We start from the raw sequence: 12,695 nt of genomic DNA, 5'->3' as shown, positions 1-12,695 counted from the left end.
TGAAGGACCCAGGGAAGGAACCATCCCGGGGCCTTCTCAACACGGGTCGGTTCCACAGAGTGACTGCTAAGACCCCGGGGGGCAGTACTAGGTCTAGAACACAGCTGGAGACCAAATGCTCAGCACCTCCTCCCCCAAAAACGATTTTCTCTAAACCAGAAGAGCAGCTACAGGGTACATGCCAAGTCTACCACTTCCGTACCCCAGCCCGACTGCACACGTAGGACAGCACCAGCCCACAGGGGTGCACCCAGTCCTGACGGAGGGCATGGAGCAGGGTAGGGCCTGCAGGGCCTTTCATGCACATTTGTGCAATCTTGCCTTCTACAGACTCTTAGAAACGGGATTCCAAGCAAACCTCATCCGACATCAGAGAGAATCTTCAGCACTGTCACAGCCAGTGAAAATGGCTTCAGATCAGATCTACTGAAGGGACTGTGGGGATGATCCCTTTAAAAAGTGCTTAATGCCAGCTACTCCAGAGTTGTCAAGAGTTCTACCCAAACAGGTGGATTCCAATTACAGAATTAAACTAGTCCTTTTTGCTCGGAAATGCAATTTGGTATTCTACCTCCAGAACTATAAGGAATGAATTCTGCCCCGAAGTGGACCTGATCTTTAGGAATCAAAAACCGAAAGACTCCCTTTGAAAGCCATTTAGAAGCTAGCTCCTTCTACAAGCCCCCCTCCCCCATGCCCCATGGAAGCAAAACTTCAGGGAAGCCACCAGAGTGGGAGGGGCAGCTCCCGGTGGGCCCCCCTTGCCTCGGGCACTGCCTTCTCAGCCATGCCTGCTGCAGGCCTCTGGGGACATGCAGAACATGCAGTCAGAGTACTGCCACCTCTCCCTGGGTTTTGTGCAAGCGCTTAGCAAGGGCAGTTGGGGTTAGGTCCTGTGCAGCCAGGCCAAACACGCAGCCCTTCCACAAGGGCCCCCAAAAGCTCCATTTACCTTCAGTTGCACCGGAGGGAAGAGGAGGCTGCCGAGCCTCTCTGCCACAGCCAGAGACGTGGGCCACTGTCACCTACGCCCCAGGCAGGAAGAGAGCACCAAGAAACAGTCCACATGACACTGAAGCACAGACAAGACAAAGTGCAGTTTTTAAAAGGAAGATTTATTTGACAAGTTTCACTTAGCGCAATACACCTAAAAGGAAATCACGATACAAGGAAAGGTTTAAATCAAGGCCTCAGAATTTCATACAAACACCAAGACCAAAATCCTAACGTATGGTGTTGCGTCTCAAAGTCCCCCATTAACTTAAAAAAAAAAAAAAAAGCTTCAACTTACGTGCCTTAGAGGTTATTAAATGAAACTAGAATTAACAAACATGCCAAATGTGTTCACTTTTAATTGTAGACACAGCTCCTATATTGAGTTTTACAAAAAAGCATGTCTTTCAACATGCATCCCAACAGTGTTCAATGTAATGTGGTAGAAGAGCAACATTTAACATAATTCAACTGCTTTAACCTAAATACACTTGCTGCTTAAGTACATCCTACAATAGAACTAGAGAAAAGCTGAAAATTGTTTAACAGTTATAGTTTACTCCGTTGTTACATCCTAGATGAATGTTTGTGTTCAAAAATACTGAACCTTAAGTCTTTAAAACAATCCTGATTTCCACTTAGAGTAAGCATCAATCACAAGCTTGTATTGCAAAACTGTTAAACTTTTTTTAAAAAACGTTGACCAAGAGTCAGTGATCAGGATCAGTTACATCCCCCATCCACCACTCATACTGGACATGCTAGACATCCCTCCCATTCCGTTCACGCCCAGAGATGCTCGGCTTCCACTACTGTAGTAGCTGCTGTTCACTGCGCCTTGGCTGCCTGCAGAGAGAGCAATGTGACAAGTCAGCAGAATCATCAGATCATCAGTCAAAACAGAGCATTCCAAGAAAAAGTTTAAAAAGTATACGAGTACAAATGGCTGCTGTCCAAGTGGCGAGAAGCATGTTTGGGAAAGGGGACTCCCGACTCCAAACAAGTCTCAATTAACCCCTTTTCTCTGCAGTACCAACTTGCCAGACTCTTGTGCTACCATTTAATCGGATGCTTCAGGATCAACATAGAAAATTAAGTTTAAAGGAAAACTAGTGTTTTTCAAAAATTGCAAAAATTACTTCATGTTGTTTTTAAAGCTAAGCAAAGCATTTTAAAAAAAAATTTACCATAAAACATTCACAATGTGTCCATCGAATGGCATGTATGAATAGGGAGGACGGGGGCAGTCTCTTTGCTTTTCCTATTCATGGTGGGCAAGAAGTGAGATGACAAAAGTTGGGACTTAAGGCAACTCACTGTGCCCAAAATGGCAGCCTCCATGGAGTTAAGTCAGAGCCATTGACTGCTATAGAAAGTGTTATTACAACATATCAGTATTTGCTATTGGGAATTTAAATTATATTTTTTGAGAAAATATTTACCTATGCAATGTTTGATTGAAAATCACTGGAGTTTTCCTGTAAAACTTGGTCTGCAAAAGGATTTTGTAGGGTAAGACTATAATACCAAAATCACCATTCTTTAGACCAATTGAAAAAAAATAAAAATAAAAACAATCCTAGGATAAAACTGACTAGTAAATACGGTCCTAAACCCAACCACCATTCTACTATTAAATTCTCCCTCCATCTAAAATGGATTTAATGCTAACCAAAAGACAGAAAAAAAAAATCAACAGTTTAATTGTTTAATAAATGGAGGCAGATGTTTTCTGGCTCGACATTAGTCCAAGTTGCAATGACTAATTTATAGAACACTTCCCCCTCCCAATGATTGGTTCCAAAAATTAAGCTATTAATAATAGAACAAGTTACATTTGGATCAAAAGCAAACATTTATTAACCCACTTTCACCAAAAAGGAGCCTGCATATTCCCCCATCTAAAGAAACCTGCCTAAAACTTATTTCAAGTATATAAAAAAGCACACTTACCATATCCACTCATGCTGCTCTGGCCGCCATAGCCGCCTCCGTAACCACCACTCAGCTGCTGACTGGCTGGGCCGCCATAACTGGACTGGTTTGCTGTTAAGTTAAGAGAACATTAGGACCTTGTTCCGTATGTAACGTGGTACCTGGTGGTACCGGGCTTGTAATTCTAAATCTATCATTTTCCAGTCTTGATCTCGTATCTCTATAACCCTCTGCCTCCTTCTGCCTATCGCCTATGACCAAACTACCTTTCTATCCATCACATGAACTAGACAAACATTTATAAACCAGAAGGCCAACAGTATGCACATCAGCAGGACTAAATCCACATGATTCCGTAAGTAGAGGCATTCTGAGAAGACCTTAGGATATTGCTTAACTGGGGGATTTAGTGGGGCTTTCCCCCAATAATTTGATACAGTAAGGTTATGTCATACACAGGTTATCACTGAACATCTAATTCTGCCCAACTAACCATGCCCAAAACTTTACTGACCTTGTGCTTTTAACTAGGTATTAATTTTAGACTTCTACTTCATACTTAAGACAATTCAACTAGTTTCTGCAGTCCCCTCCCCCAAAACTACTAAAAACTAGTTATCTAAACAATTTTATTTAACTCACAATGATCTAAATAAGCCAGACACAAAATTCAAATCGAAATCTCTTTGCCTAACTTAATTATGCTAAACTCCTTAAAACATAACTTAACTTATATAATCGACTTATATAGGTATAAATGTTTTGGTTTTTAAAAAAACTAACGATATTTACACAAGCCCATGCCTCCCATCATTTGGCTACCATAAGCACCACCGCTTGCTCCTGCTGTAGAATTCAAGAAGAGTTCTACATATCTGTGTTCTGAAATGAGAGAAAAGGCATACAAGGTTAGCTTAAAAAAAAGACACTAAAGTGATATTTACACAAACCCATGCCTCCTAGCATTTGGCTACCGTAAGCACCACCGCTTGCTCCTGCTGTAGAATTCAAGAAGAGTTCTACATATCTGTGTTCTGAAATGAGAAAAAAAAAGTTTGAAAATGTTTGTTGGTAAAAGAAAAAACATAAGCACTTTAAGTTCTTAAACAAGTAGATCAGTGAACTTCAAATACTTTTGGTAAAAAAATTCTAGCTGCTTACTCTGGTTTCAACCACCAGCCTTTTGATTTAAACATTCATCTAAATTGTTCTAAGTTTGTCAATTAAGGATATACTTCAAGTCCACGTTACCACAAACCCCTTTTCAATCACACTAATTTTTAAAACCCACACGCTTTTTAAACACACACCATAGAACTAACCCATTATAGGAGAACAAATTTCTCATGCATCCGTACTATTTCTCTATCACAAACACTGGTCATTCCAACCATCTGTTACAGAGACCCCAAGATACTTAAAACCACACTTACGCATATTTGCTTTGTCTTTTGACATAGCTGCCACAGCATCTTCGTGAGTTGCAAACTCAACATCCGCTTCACCAGTTACTCTGCCATCAGGACCAATTTCAATATGTACTCTCACAGGATTGAGCGGTGAAAAAAACTAAATACAAGGTATTTCAGAGAACGAAGTCAAAGATCCACCGTTACCAAAAAAAAGCACAATTTAAACCTGTTTCACCTAATTAGAATAAAAACCAAGTTTTTACTGCTATCCTGAACCAGACACCTCGTAAATTTATCCGACACTTACATTATAAATGTCATTCTCAGTAGCTCTGTAAGGCAATCCCCGCATGTGTACACAATGTCCTGTTGTGCTCTGGAAAGTAGAGCCACCATCCCCATATCTGTGGTCAGACATTCCTGAAAAACAGTAATTGAGGTCTAGATTTACAAGAGTGTAAGTATCCTTCAGCTGAGAAATTCAATTCTTACCTTACCTCTTCCAAATCTATCCGACCCAAATCCATAGCCATCATTATAGCCATTATAATCATCATAGCCTCCGTAACCTGAAAGACAGTAAGGACAATCAACCAAATGAAAACAGTTACAGGAGGAACAGACCTTATAACGCCTGCACGGCCTCACGTACCTCCACCATAAGCACCACGCCTCATCCGTTCAAAGCCAGCCCCCCTGCCAATGCTGTTGTACCCTCTGCCAGCTCCAGGTCTGTCATAGGGACCTGGCCGCTGCATGGCCATAAGCTTTCGTGGTGGATCATAGTGAGTTCTAACTTCAGCGCGACTGCTCTTAAAGATTTCGATATACCTAAAGCATTGTTCATGAGGGAAAGGGGTGGGGAGGGGAGAGAAAACATTAGTCCATTTCATACAGGTACTTCGTTACACAAGAAAACAATGTAGTCATAGCCATGAAACTGACTAATATTTAAAGCCAGATTTCTTATATTTGCATAGGCAATGACCAGAAATTCACTCAATTTTAAGATTTAATGTAAAATTTATAGAGTAAAAGTCACTCCTCTGAGGCAGAGAGCCCAACCTTAGGGGTAAAGAGGAGTACTATAAATGTCAGGAGGGAAAGAATTCCACTCAACTTTCAACATTTCATGTCTTAAATCCGTTGGCAGCATGTATAGCAAGTGGGCTAAAAAGCCAGCCTCCACCAACAGTCTAGCCCACACTACACATTTCCTTTCGCCAATAATACCCCAGGCCTATGCTTTTAGTAGGAATCAGCATAGGTAAGCGCATGCTTCAATGAAAAATAGTCACAAGCAAAGAGAATAAAACCTTTTGTGACAATTTCTTGAAAGCTATGCTTATTAATACATATGCAGAATATTTATACAGCAAGAAAAAGTTTGTTGCATTTCAACTTTAAAAACAAGATCAGAAAGTATCACATTTTCTTATGGTAATATTAATTTACTAGGTGGGTGTTATTACAGCTAAAGCCAGGTTTGCATTAACATTTTTTAAAGCCATAGTCTCTCAACTCTAGTGATTAGAATTAGGAATCTTACAATATTGTCAGGGAGATCAAATTAACTGGGGACAATTTTAAAACCTAAACTTTCATCTCAATGCATTATGGGACTTTAACACAGGAAATTTGAAAATTGTGGCAAAACATCAATCAATTGGGACTAGAAAATAGATTTCTTCCTTCTAAGCAGAGAGAATATGGATTTAATTGTTTACCATAAGAAAAGTGACAAATCCAACCAACCATCCATCCCCACCTGTGCCCTATTCTTTCCTTGTGTTTCTTTAGAGCCTTTTCAGCTATTTCCTGTGAAGCAAACTGCACGAAGGCCTCCCCCGTACTCCTCCCCTGGAAGTCCACCGGCAATGTTATCCCATTTGGCACGATTTCCAACCCTTCAACCCAAGGACAAATAACCCCAGTAGGGGGGCAATATTAACATCACAAGCCCAAAAATGATTCTTCTTATAGCTTTAAATAAACCAGAATTTTAACTTTAGGTGAACGGTATGCTTTCAACAAGTAACTCTTTACATATGCATTGTAATAATATGAAGTTCCATTATTACAAAGTATAACTCAATTCTTAACACACCCCATGGCATAGTATGTAAAAGAAAAAAAAACAAAAAACAAAATAAAAACAAAAAAAACAAAAAACAAAACACTTGAACACAGGATGCATTAAGAATTCAACAATTAACACTCTAATCTATGCAAATTAATGTTGAGAATTACAGAAGAATTTAATAAAGTTTCAAGCATTAAATACAACAGTTACTAAACTTAAAACACACCTTTTACCTTATTTTATATTTCAATGTTTTAAGTTAGTGGAACTTCAACTTTTTTAAAAAATTACACATTTAAACATTTTATATACAAATTGAAACATTGCTTAAGTCATATAATTGACAAACATACAATCTAAACTTTTCAACAAACAACTGATCTACACAGCACAATCATGCACTCTTATGCTCTAACAGTAGTATGATTCACTTCTGGAAATTCCGTCTATGAAAAATCCTTTCCGTGGATACATTCCCAAGCTTACAAAAAGGGCTTAAAGCACTTTCCTAGAAGATATGAAATTATGTTCATATTTAACGTTGACAGATAGCATTCAATTCTCACCAATTTAGACAAAAACAATCAAAACAGACTTGATTTCAAAAATTCTGGCAAAGTATTAGGACTTGATAACATATCTAAGTCAAGATTTTAATACATACTACACTGAACCATGAAAGGATTTCTTGTTCTTAATCCCACTTTATTACATCATGATTATTAAAATAGTTACTTAAAATATGTTATCTAACATTCTGCTAAACATGCAATTTTATCAGCTCTTCAGCATAAAAACATTCAAATACTTTAGGCCCAGAACAATTTCAAAGCACTTTCTGTATTTCAGATACTGAGACTACATTCAAACTACTCCTACATTAGACCGACTTTTAGTAAGTTTATATAATTCCCTGGCTAAACCAACCATAAAAGCTGTTGTGGGTTTTTTTCCCCCCATAAAGAGAATTAGACCATTAGAGACATTTCTGGGCCCATGACCCAATGTGTCTTAAGACATAGGCGCTTGCCATAAATTACAACCACCTAACTGATACTAATCTAACGTTAAGGAATCTTACCTTTACTTGGTACTTTGCTGAACAGCATTGTGAGGAAAGTAGTTAAGCTGTCGAGGACAATCCTCAAACATCTACTCTGAACTACAACACTAAATATAGGCAAACTTAGCATTTTGGAAGTACTTAATTTCCACCTTTAAGATGGGCTTAAATTATTTGAAGGTCTCCAGGAAGAAGAAAACATTTAATTCATCTGCACATACTCACACCTGTTTAAGTATCTAAGCTACTGGACTTTAAGGTCTATTAAATCACATGTTGCCAGAAGCTTGCCAGAACTCACTGCTCAGCATCAAACACAACTACATACCTGAGAAGAACTGAACAATTTCTTCCTTGCTACATCCAAAGGGGAGTCCTCTAAGCCGTACAAAGCCATCATTGGCCGTGTCAGGACTATTTGGACCAGTATGCTTCAACACCCAATCCATTTCAACGTTGTTTGACTTGAATACTGAAAGAGGTGCTTAGAATTAGTCAATTTTGGAAAGTTAGAGAACAAAGTTCAGACTTCCTAGGTCTTTAGATAATCTAGGAAGAGCTGCCATAAACTCCCTTAGATGACCATTTCCATGCGGTCAAATACCTAAAATTCAGAAGGGGTAAGATAGAGCTCTAAGTGTTTAATATTTTATTTACTGTTACTAGGGCAACATAAATCAAACCTTCAACATATCTGTGTCCCATAGTTTCTCTGTCTTTTTTCAGGGCCAATTTGACTTCATCTTCTGATTCAAGTTCAACAAAAGCCTCGCCACTCGGTCTGCCTTCTCTGGTGTAGATGAAACGAATACCTTGAGCCCCATTTTGAATTTTGCAGTCTGGAAAGAAAACAACCGTTAATACAGAATTTAAAACTAAAAAACCACCTCTGGGTGATACAGATGAAACGCCTGTTTATTCCCCTGCTACAAAGCAGAGCTTCTACAAAGCCTAGAATGACCCACAGTACCAATTCCCAGGGCCACTTTCCAGTACTTAAGCACTTATCTTCCCCCAAACTTTCTTATTCTCTGGACACCTTCCCATTGCATCAAGAAAATCCAATAGTCAAAGCAATTTCTTAAAGTTATCTCCAAGTCCTCTCCATTGAACATCCTTTGTAACCTCTCATAAACTAAGTCTGGAATCTGATTTTATGCCATTTTCTGAGTCTGGTTTCAAGTTTCAGTCTGGGGCACTTGATGGTTTTACCTTACTGGCAGCAACATACAATTTCTCCTGCGAATCCAAATTGCAGGGCCAATACTCACCTAAAAGGGGATCAATGTTAGCAAGCTAAAATGCTCCAAGTTGCACAGCTGAAGCCAAACCCAGTCTTGCTCACTGCAAGGTGGCTTCCAGTGTACTTGGTTCTCGTTTTACAGGTCGTTTTCCGTTACCAATGCTAAATTCAGATAATAGGTCAATCCTACAAGTGTCCTTCCAAAACCTGCAAATTTCTCCCAAATATATCTGTATCAGGCTAAACTCACACTAACAATAAGAACAAGGACATTTTGGTAGAAACTATTCAGGAAACCTGCATACTGGAAAAAAGCTACACAGGCAAGTGAACTTCCCTGGGCTTCAGTGTCCTCAACTGTAAAGTGAGCCAGATCAAGAACTAGATGGGCAAAAACTCTTCACAATTACCAAATCTTGATTAGGAAAGTTTTCTGAAATTAAGAAGTGACATTTTAACTTTCTGAAGTCAAAATCCCCACTTCAAGGACACACCGAAATTGGAAATAAATTGTTATACTTTAAGGATTTGCAAAACGTATTGTTTGCCCAGCTAACTGGACAATTTTCCCAGGATGGAAAGCGAAATCCCATTTATCCTTTCGAAAAGACAGCCGTAGAAACACTAGTGCTTAGAGTAAGTGAAGACGACAAAAAAATCCTCCAGAGCCCGCACTCCCCCTCCCCCCGCCCCGAGGGCTCGGAGGGCGGGCGGGGCTTTCGCAATTTCCATTGCGTAACAGCGCCCGGCCAGGCGCGAGCAGCCCAGCGGGAACGGCTGCCGCCCGCGCCCCACCAGGGGGCGCCCCGGGCCCGGCCCGCCCCGCCCTGGCACGCCCGCCTCCCGGCTCGACCGCCCGCCCGCCCGCCCGCCGGCCGGCCCCGGCGGCGAACTCCCGCCTCCGCTTCAAACTCACCAGAAAAAAAACGCTGCACCTCGTCTGCCGAGCAAGACCAGGGCAAGCCCCGGACCTTCACCACGAATCCCTCTCCGCCTTCGGTGCCCAACATCATCGTCTCCTCGTGGGTCCTGGCGTCGACGCAGACTGCAGGCGGGGGACGAGCGTCAGACCGGGGAAATGATCCCATTAAACTGCCCTCCGGGCTCGAGGCGGCCGCCGGCCTGCGGGGCCCGAGGAAGAGCCGAGCCCGTGCGGACGCCCGAACCCCGGCGATTCCAACACTCGACACCCCTTCGGCCTGCGCCCAGGCCCCCGCAGCCGCTCTGGACACCAGGTGCCACTGCCCCAAGCCGAGGGGGCCCTGGCCTAGCGCCAGCGTGGAGGCAAGGAAATGGCGGCGGCCGCTTCCGCTCCGCCTCCTCCGACATCTCACACAATAGAGTCGGCGCGGCCTGCAGGCCTCGGCGGCCCCGCCGCCACTCGGCGAGCTCTTTTTGGCTCCGCGCGGCAGCCCGCACCTTGCCAAGGCCCCCCAGGCTCTACAGAGGTCTCGGGGCAAGCAATCCTCCCAAAAATGGCATCCTCGGGGGCCACTGGGCGGCAAACACAGAGCCACAAACACTCACCTGAACGCACGACTTCAGCGTGGCTGAGAAGAAATGGCCAGCAGGCGCCTGCGCAACCTAAATAAGGCCCTTTGAACAAGCTCTGCGCACGCGCAGCTAGGTGCCCGCACCGCCCCCTTGCGTCACACAGAGCTCAGACGCATGCGTAATTTCATGAGCCGGCCCCCACTCTAGCCGGCGCACTATTATGCGCATGCGTTTGGGGCTCATCGCCCTCCCACCTCTATAAACCCGCTGGGCTTTTTTGCGCCTGCGCCATCCCGCGATTATTGAACTTGGTTTACGATTTAGTTTCATGCGCATGCGTCGTCCTTCAAACCGTTCCGTCGCCTTACCCGCCAGAGTGGGGGAGGGGAATGGCGGCAATCAATTCCCCGTAGGGACCGTATGTAAGGCAGTCCCGCGCTCTGGGTTGTGAGGTGGGTGGTGAGGTGGCCGTGTTCCTACCCCTTCCCTAGCCTATTATCCGCGCCCCGGGCCGACCTGAAGGGACAGCCGCTCCCTGCCTTGGCGCCTCCTGTACCCCTTTTCTCCCTAGAGCCAGCCCGTGACCACCTGGGCCTCTCCTGGGGGCTGCAACACCAGGAGCACGTCCGAGGAGTGTATGCCTCCACTCCCCTTACCTGCCACCGTCGGGCCTGGGGCCCGGAGCCGCGCGGGGTCCCCGTGCCCGTGCCTCAGTCCTGTACCCCGCTTTTGCCCTAACGAACTCGCACCCCGCGCCCCCCGCTGCGGCGCCCCGGGGTAGGCGGGCCCTGAACGCCGCGGGGCGCTCGCACGAGAAGGGGTGGCCGGACGCCGCGTCCCGCTGCGCCTCGTGAGCGCCAGACTCCGCTCGTTCGAGCGGGTTCCCGCTCAATTCTTCCAAGGCCAAGTGGGTACCGTTAGATGCATTTCCCAGGTGGAGACACTGGGAAGATGACCCCGGGTCTCCCCGGGTGCGCCTACGGCACAAGACGAGTGAGGTTCGTGATTCCCACCAGCGCTGCGGAAAACCGACGCGCTGTCCTCTCCCGCTCGGGCCTGACGGACACAGTAAGGTAGCGTGGGACGGTGAGTGAAGGCCTCTCCGAGTGCCGCCACGGAAAGATGCGGGCGCAGCATGTCCCCGCCGAGGTGCAATGGTCCGGAGTCCGAAAACGGGGTTGAGAAAACCAGAGAAAGACACCGATGGAGTAAGAGGAACGGTGATCCTAGGTAGGATCCCAGAGGTAGGGAAGGGCCCGATCTTGAAATGCTCTTGACCTGCCATCTAGGTCTTGGCAAGGGGCTTAATTCCAAGTGCAAGGCGGTTAACTCCAAGTGCAAGGGGAAGACGGTAGCAGGTCTTCAACAGAAGCACTAGGAGCTGTTTTTGTAAAGGAAAATTCAGTGGCTGGAAGGGAGAAGGACACCGAAGGAACAGGCAGGGTTAATAATGCTGCCTGCCCTCAGGTGAAAACAGAGCTAGAGGAAATGGCATTTTGGCTGGAGGCACCAAGATGTGGGACTCCCAAATCTTCCAGACAGTAGGTCTATCTCTGGGTGATTGAAAAGTAAGGAGAACACTTACTGCACTTGGATGCTCTCTCCACCATATCACAAAGACACCTCCCAGAGGTTTTTTCTTCTAATTTTTGTTTTAATTGAGGTATAATTAACATTCAGAGGTGTCTTCTTAATAGGTTACAGCACTAGAGAGTTCTGGTGTTATTAAATGACCAAGGAACACTGGTTTATGATCAGATGAGGAAAAAAACCCTAATCTCCTTGATAGTGCATTAAAAAATCATGTTTTGACCTTTTAACAATATGGCCACACTCCTAAGATGTTTATTTTTCCTAATTTTTTTCTATAGTTTCCTGGGATTTTCTTCCATAATGAGAATGGGGGCACCTGGTTGGCTCAGTTGGTGGAGCATGAGAGTCTTGATCTTGGGGTTGTTGGTTCTAGCCCCACATTGGGTGTAGAGATTACTCAAAAATAAAATCCTTAAAAAACTAAATGTAATTGTATGATCATCATAGAAAGACTAATCATCTTAGGATAAATTTCTAGAAGTAAAATTATTCAACAAAAGGATCTGAGTCTTTTGAAGGCCACTAATAAAGGTTATAGCACTTCACACCCCTCTCTGTGGTGTGTGAGGGTTCCATATCCTTTGTTTTGCTGGCACTGAAAATTTCCTTTCCAGTAATCTTTGCTAATGTCATGCTGAGAAAAACCATATCTCTAATTTGTGCATCTGTTTGATTACTAGCGAGGTACAATAAATTTTATACATTTATAGCCAACTCCCTGTTTCAGTTTGACTTCTTTCTCTAATGATCTTTTGGACTTTATTAAGGCTGTTAAACCTTGGCCACAGCTGCCCCAAATATTTTTCTGTTTGCTTACCTTCTACTTGTTTTAATATTTATTTTTTTAAGATTTATTTATTCTAGAGATAGGGCACGAGC

General features: G+C 43.7%; 1 protein-coding gene across 5 annotated transcripts; it reads right to left on the bottom strand.

The window, feature by feature from the left end:
• Window positions 1-1,094: 1,094 nt before the first annotated feature.
• On the bottom strand, window positions 1,095-10,367 carry HNRNPH1 (heterogeneous nuclear ribonucleoprotein H1). Of its 5 annotated transcripts, XM_036097107.2 has the most exons (14): window positions 10,257-10,367; window positions 9,646-9,774; window positions 8,170-8,325; window positions 7,815-7,958; window positions 6,109-6,247; window positions 4,993-5,171; window positions 4,838-4,909; window positions 4,648-4,781; window positions 4,362-4,497; window positions 3,903-3,962; window positions 3,721-3,810; window positions 2,947-3,039; window positions 2,436-2,485; window positions 1,095-1,839 (listed from the first exon to the last, which is right to left on the bottom strand). In XM_036097107.2, exons 2-13 carry the CDS (start codon window positions 9,740-9,742, stop codon window positions 2,436-2,438), a joined length of 1,350 nt encoding a protein of 449 aa, XP_035953000.1. In that variant the 5' UTR covers window positions 9,743-9,774; window positions 10,257-10,367; the 3' UTR covers window positions 1,095-1,839. The 5 variants fall into 5 exon arrangements, with proteins under 5 accessions (XP_035953000.1, XP_035953002.1, XP_035952997.1 ...); XM_036097109.2 differs by lacking the exon at window positions 3,721-3,810 and having other exon boundaries at window positions 3,873-3,962; XM_036097104.2 differs by lacking the exon at window positions 2,436-2,485.
• Between the last annotated feature and the right edge of the window lie 2,328 nt (window positions 10,368-12,695).

This window comes from Halichoerus grypus, chromosome 2 (genome assembly GCF_964656455.1).
Source record: "Halichoerus grypus chromosome 2, mHalGry1.hap1.1, whole genome shotgun sequence".
Classification (NCBI taxonomy): Eukaryota; Metazoa; Chordata; class Mammalia; order Carnivora; family Phocidae; genus Halichoerus; species Halichoerus grypus.
Note: the sequence above shows the minus strand (reverse complement) of the source record. Positions and strands in the feature narration are given on the sequence as shown.

Excerpts from the sequence above, each read along its gene's own strand:
- HNRNPH1 (XM_036097104.2), bottom strand. The coding sequence starts at position 9,742 with ATGATGTTGGGCACCGAAGGCGGAGAGGGATTCGTGGTGAAGGTCCGG. Across the intron at positions 7,959-8,169 it reads GGGACACAGATATGTTGAAG|TATTCAAGTCAAACAACGTT; the intron begins GTTTGATTTATG and ends CACCTCTTTCAG. Across the intron at positions 5,172-6,108 it reads AAGGAAAGAATAGGGCACAG|GTATATCGAAATCTTTAAGA; the intron begins GTGGGGATGGAT and ends ACAATGCTTTAG.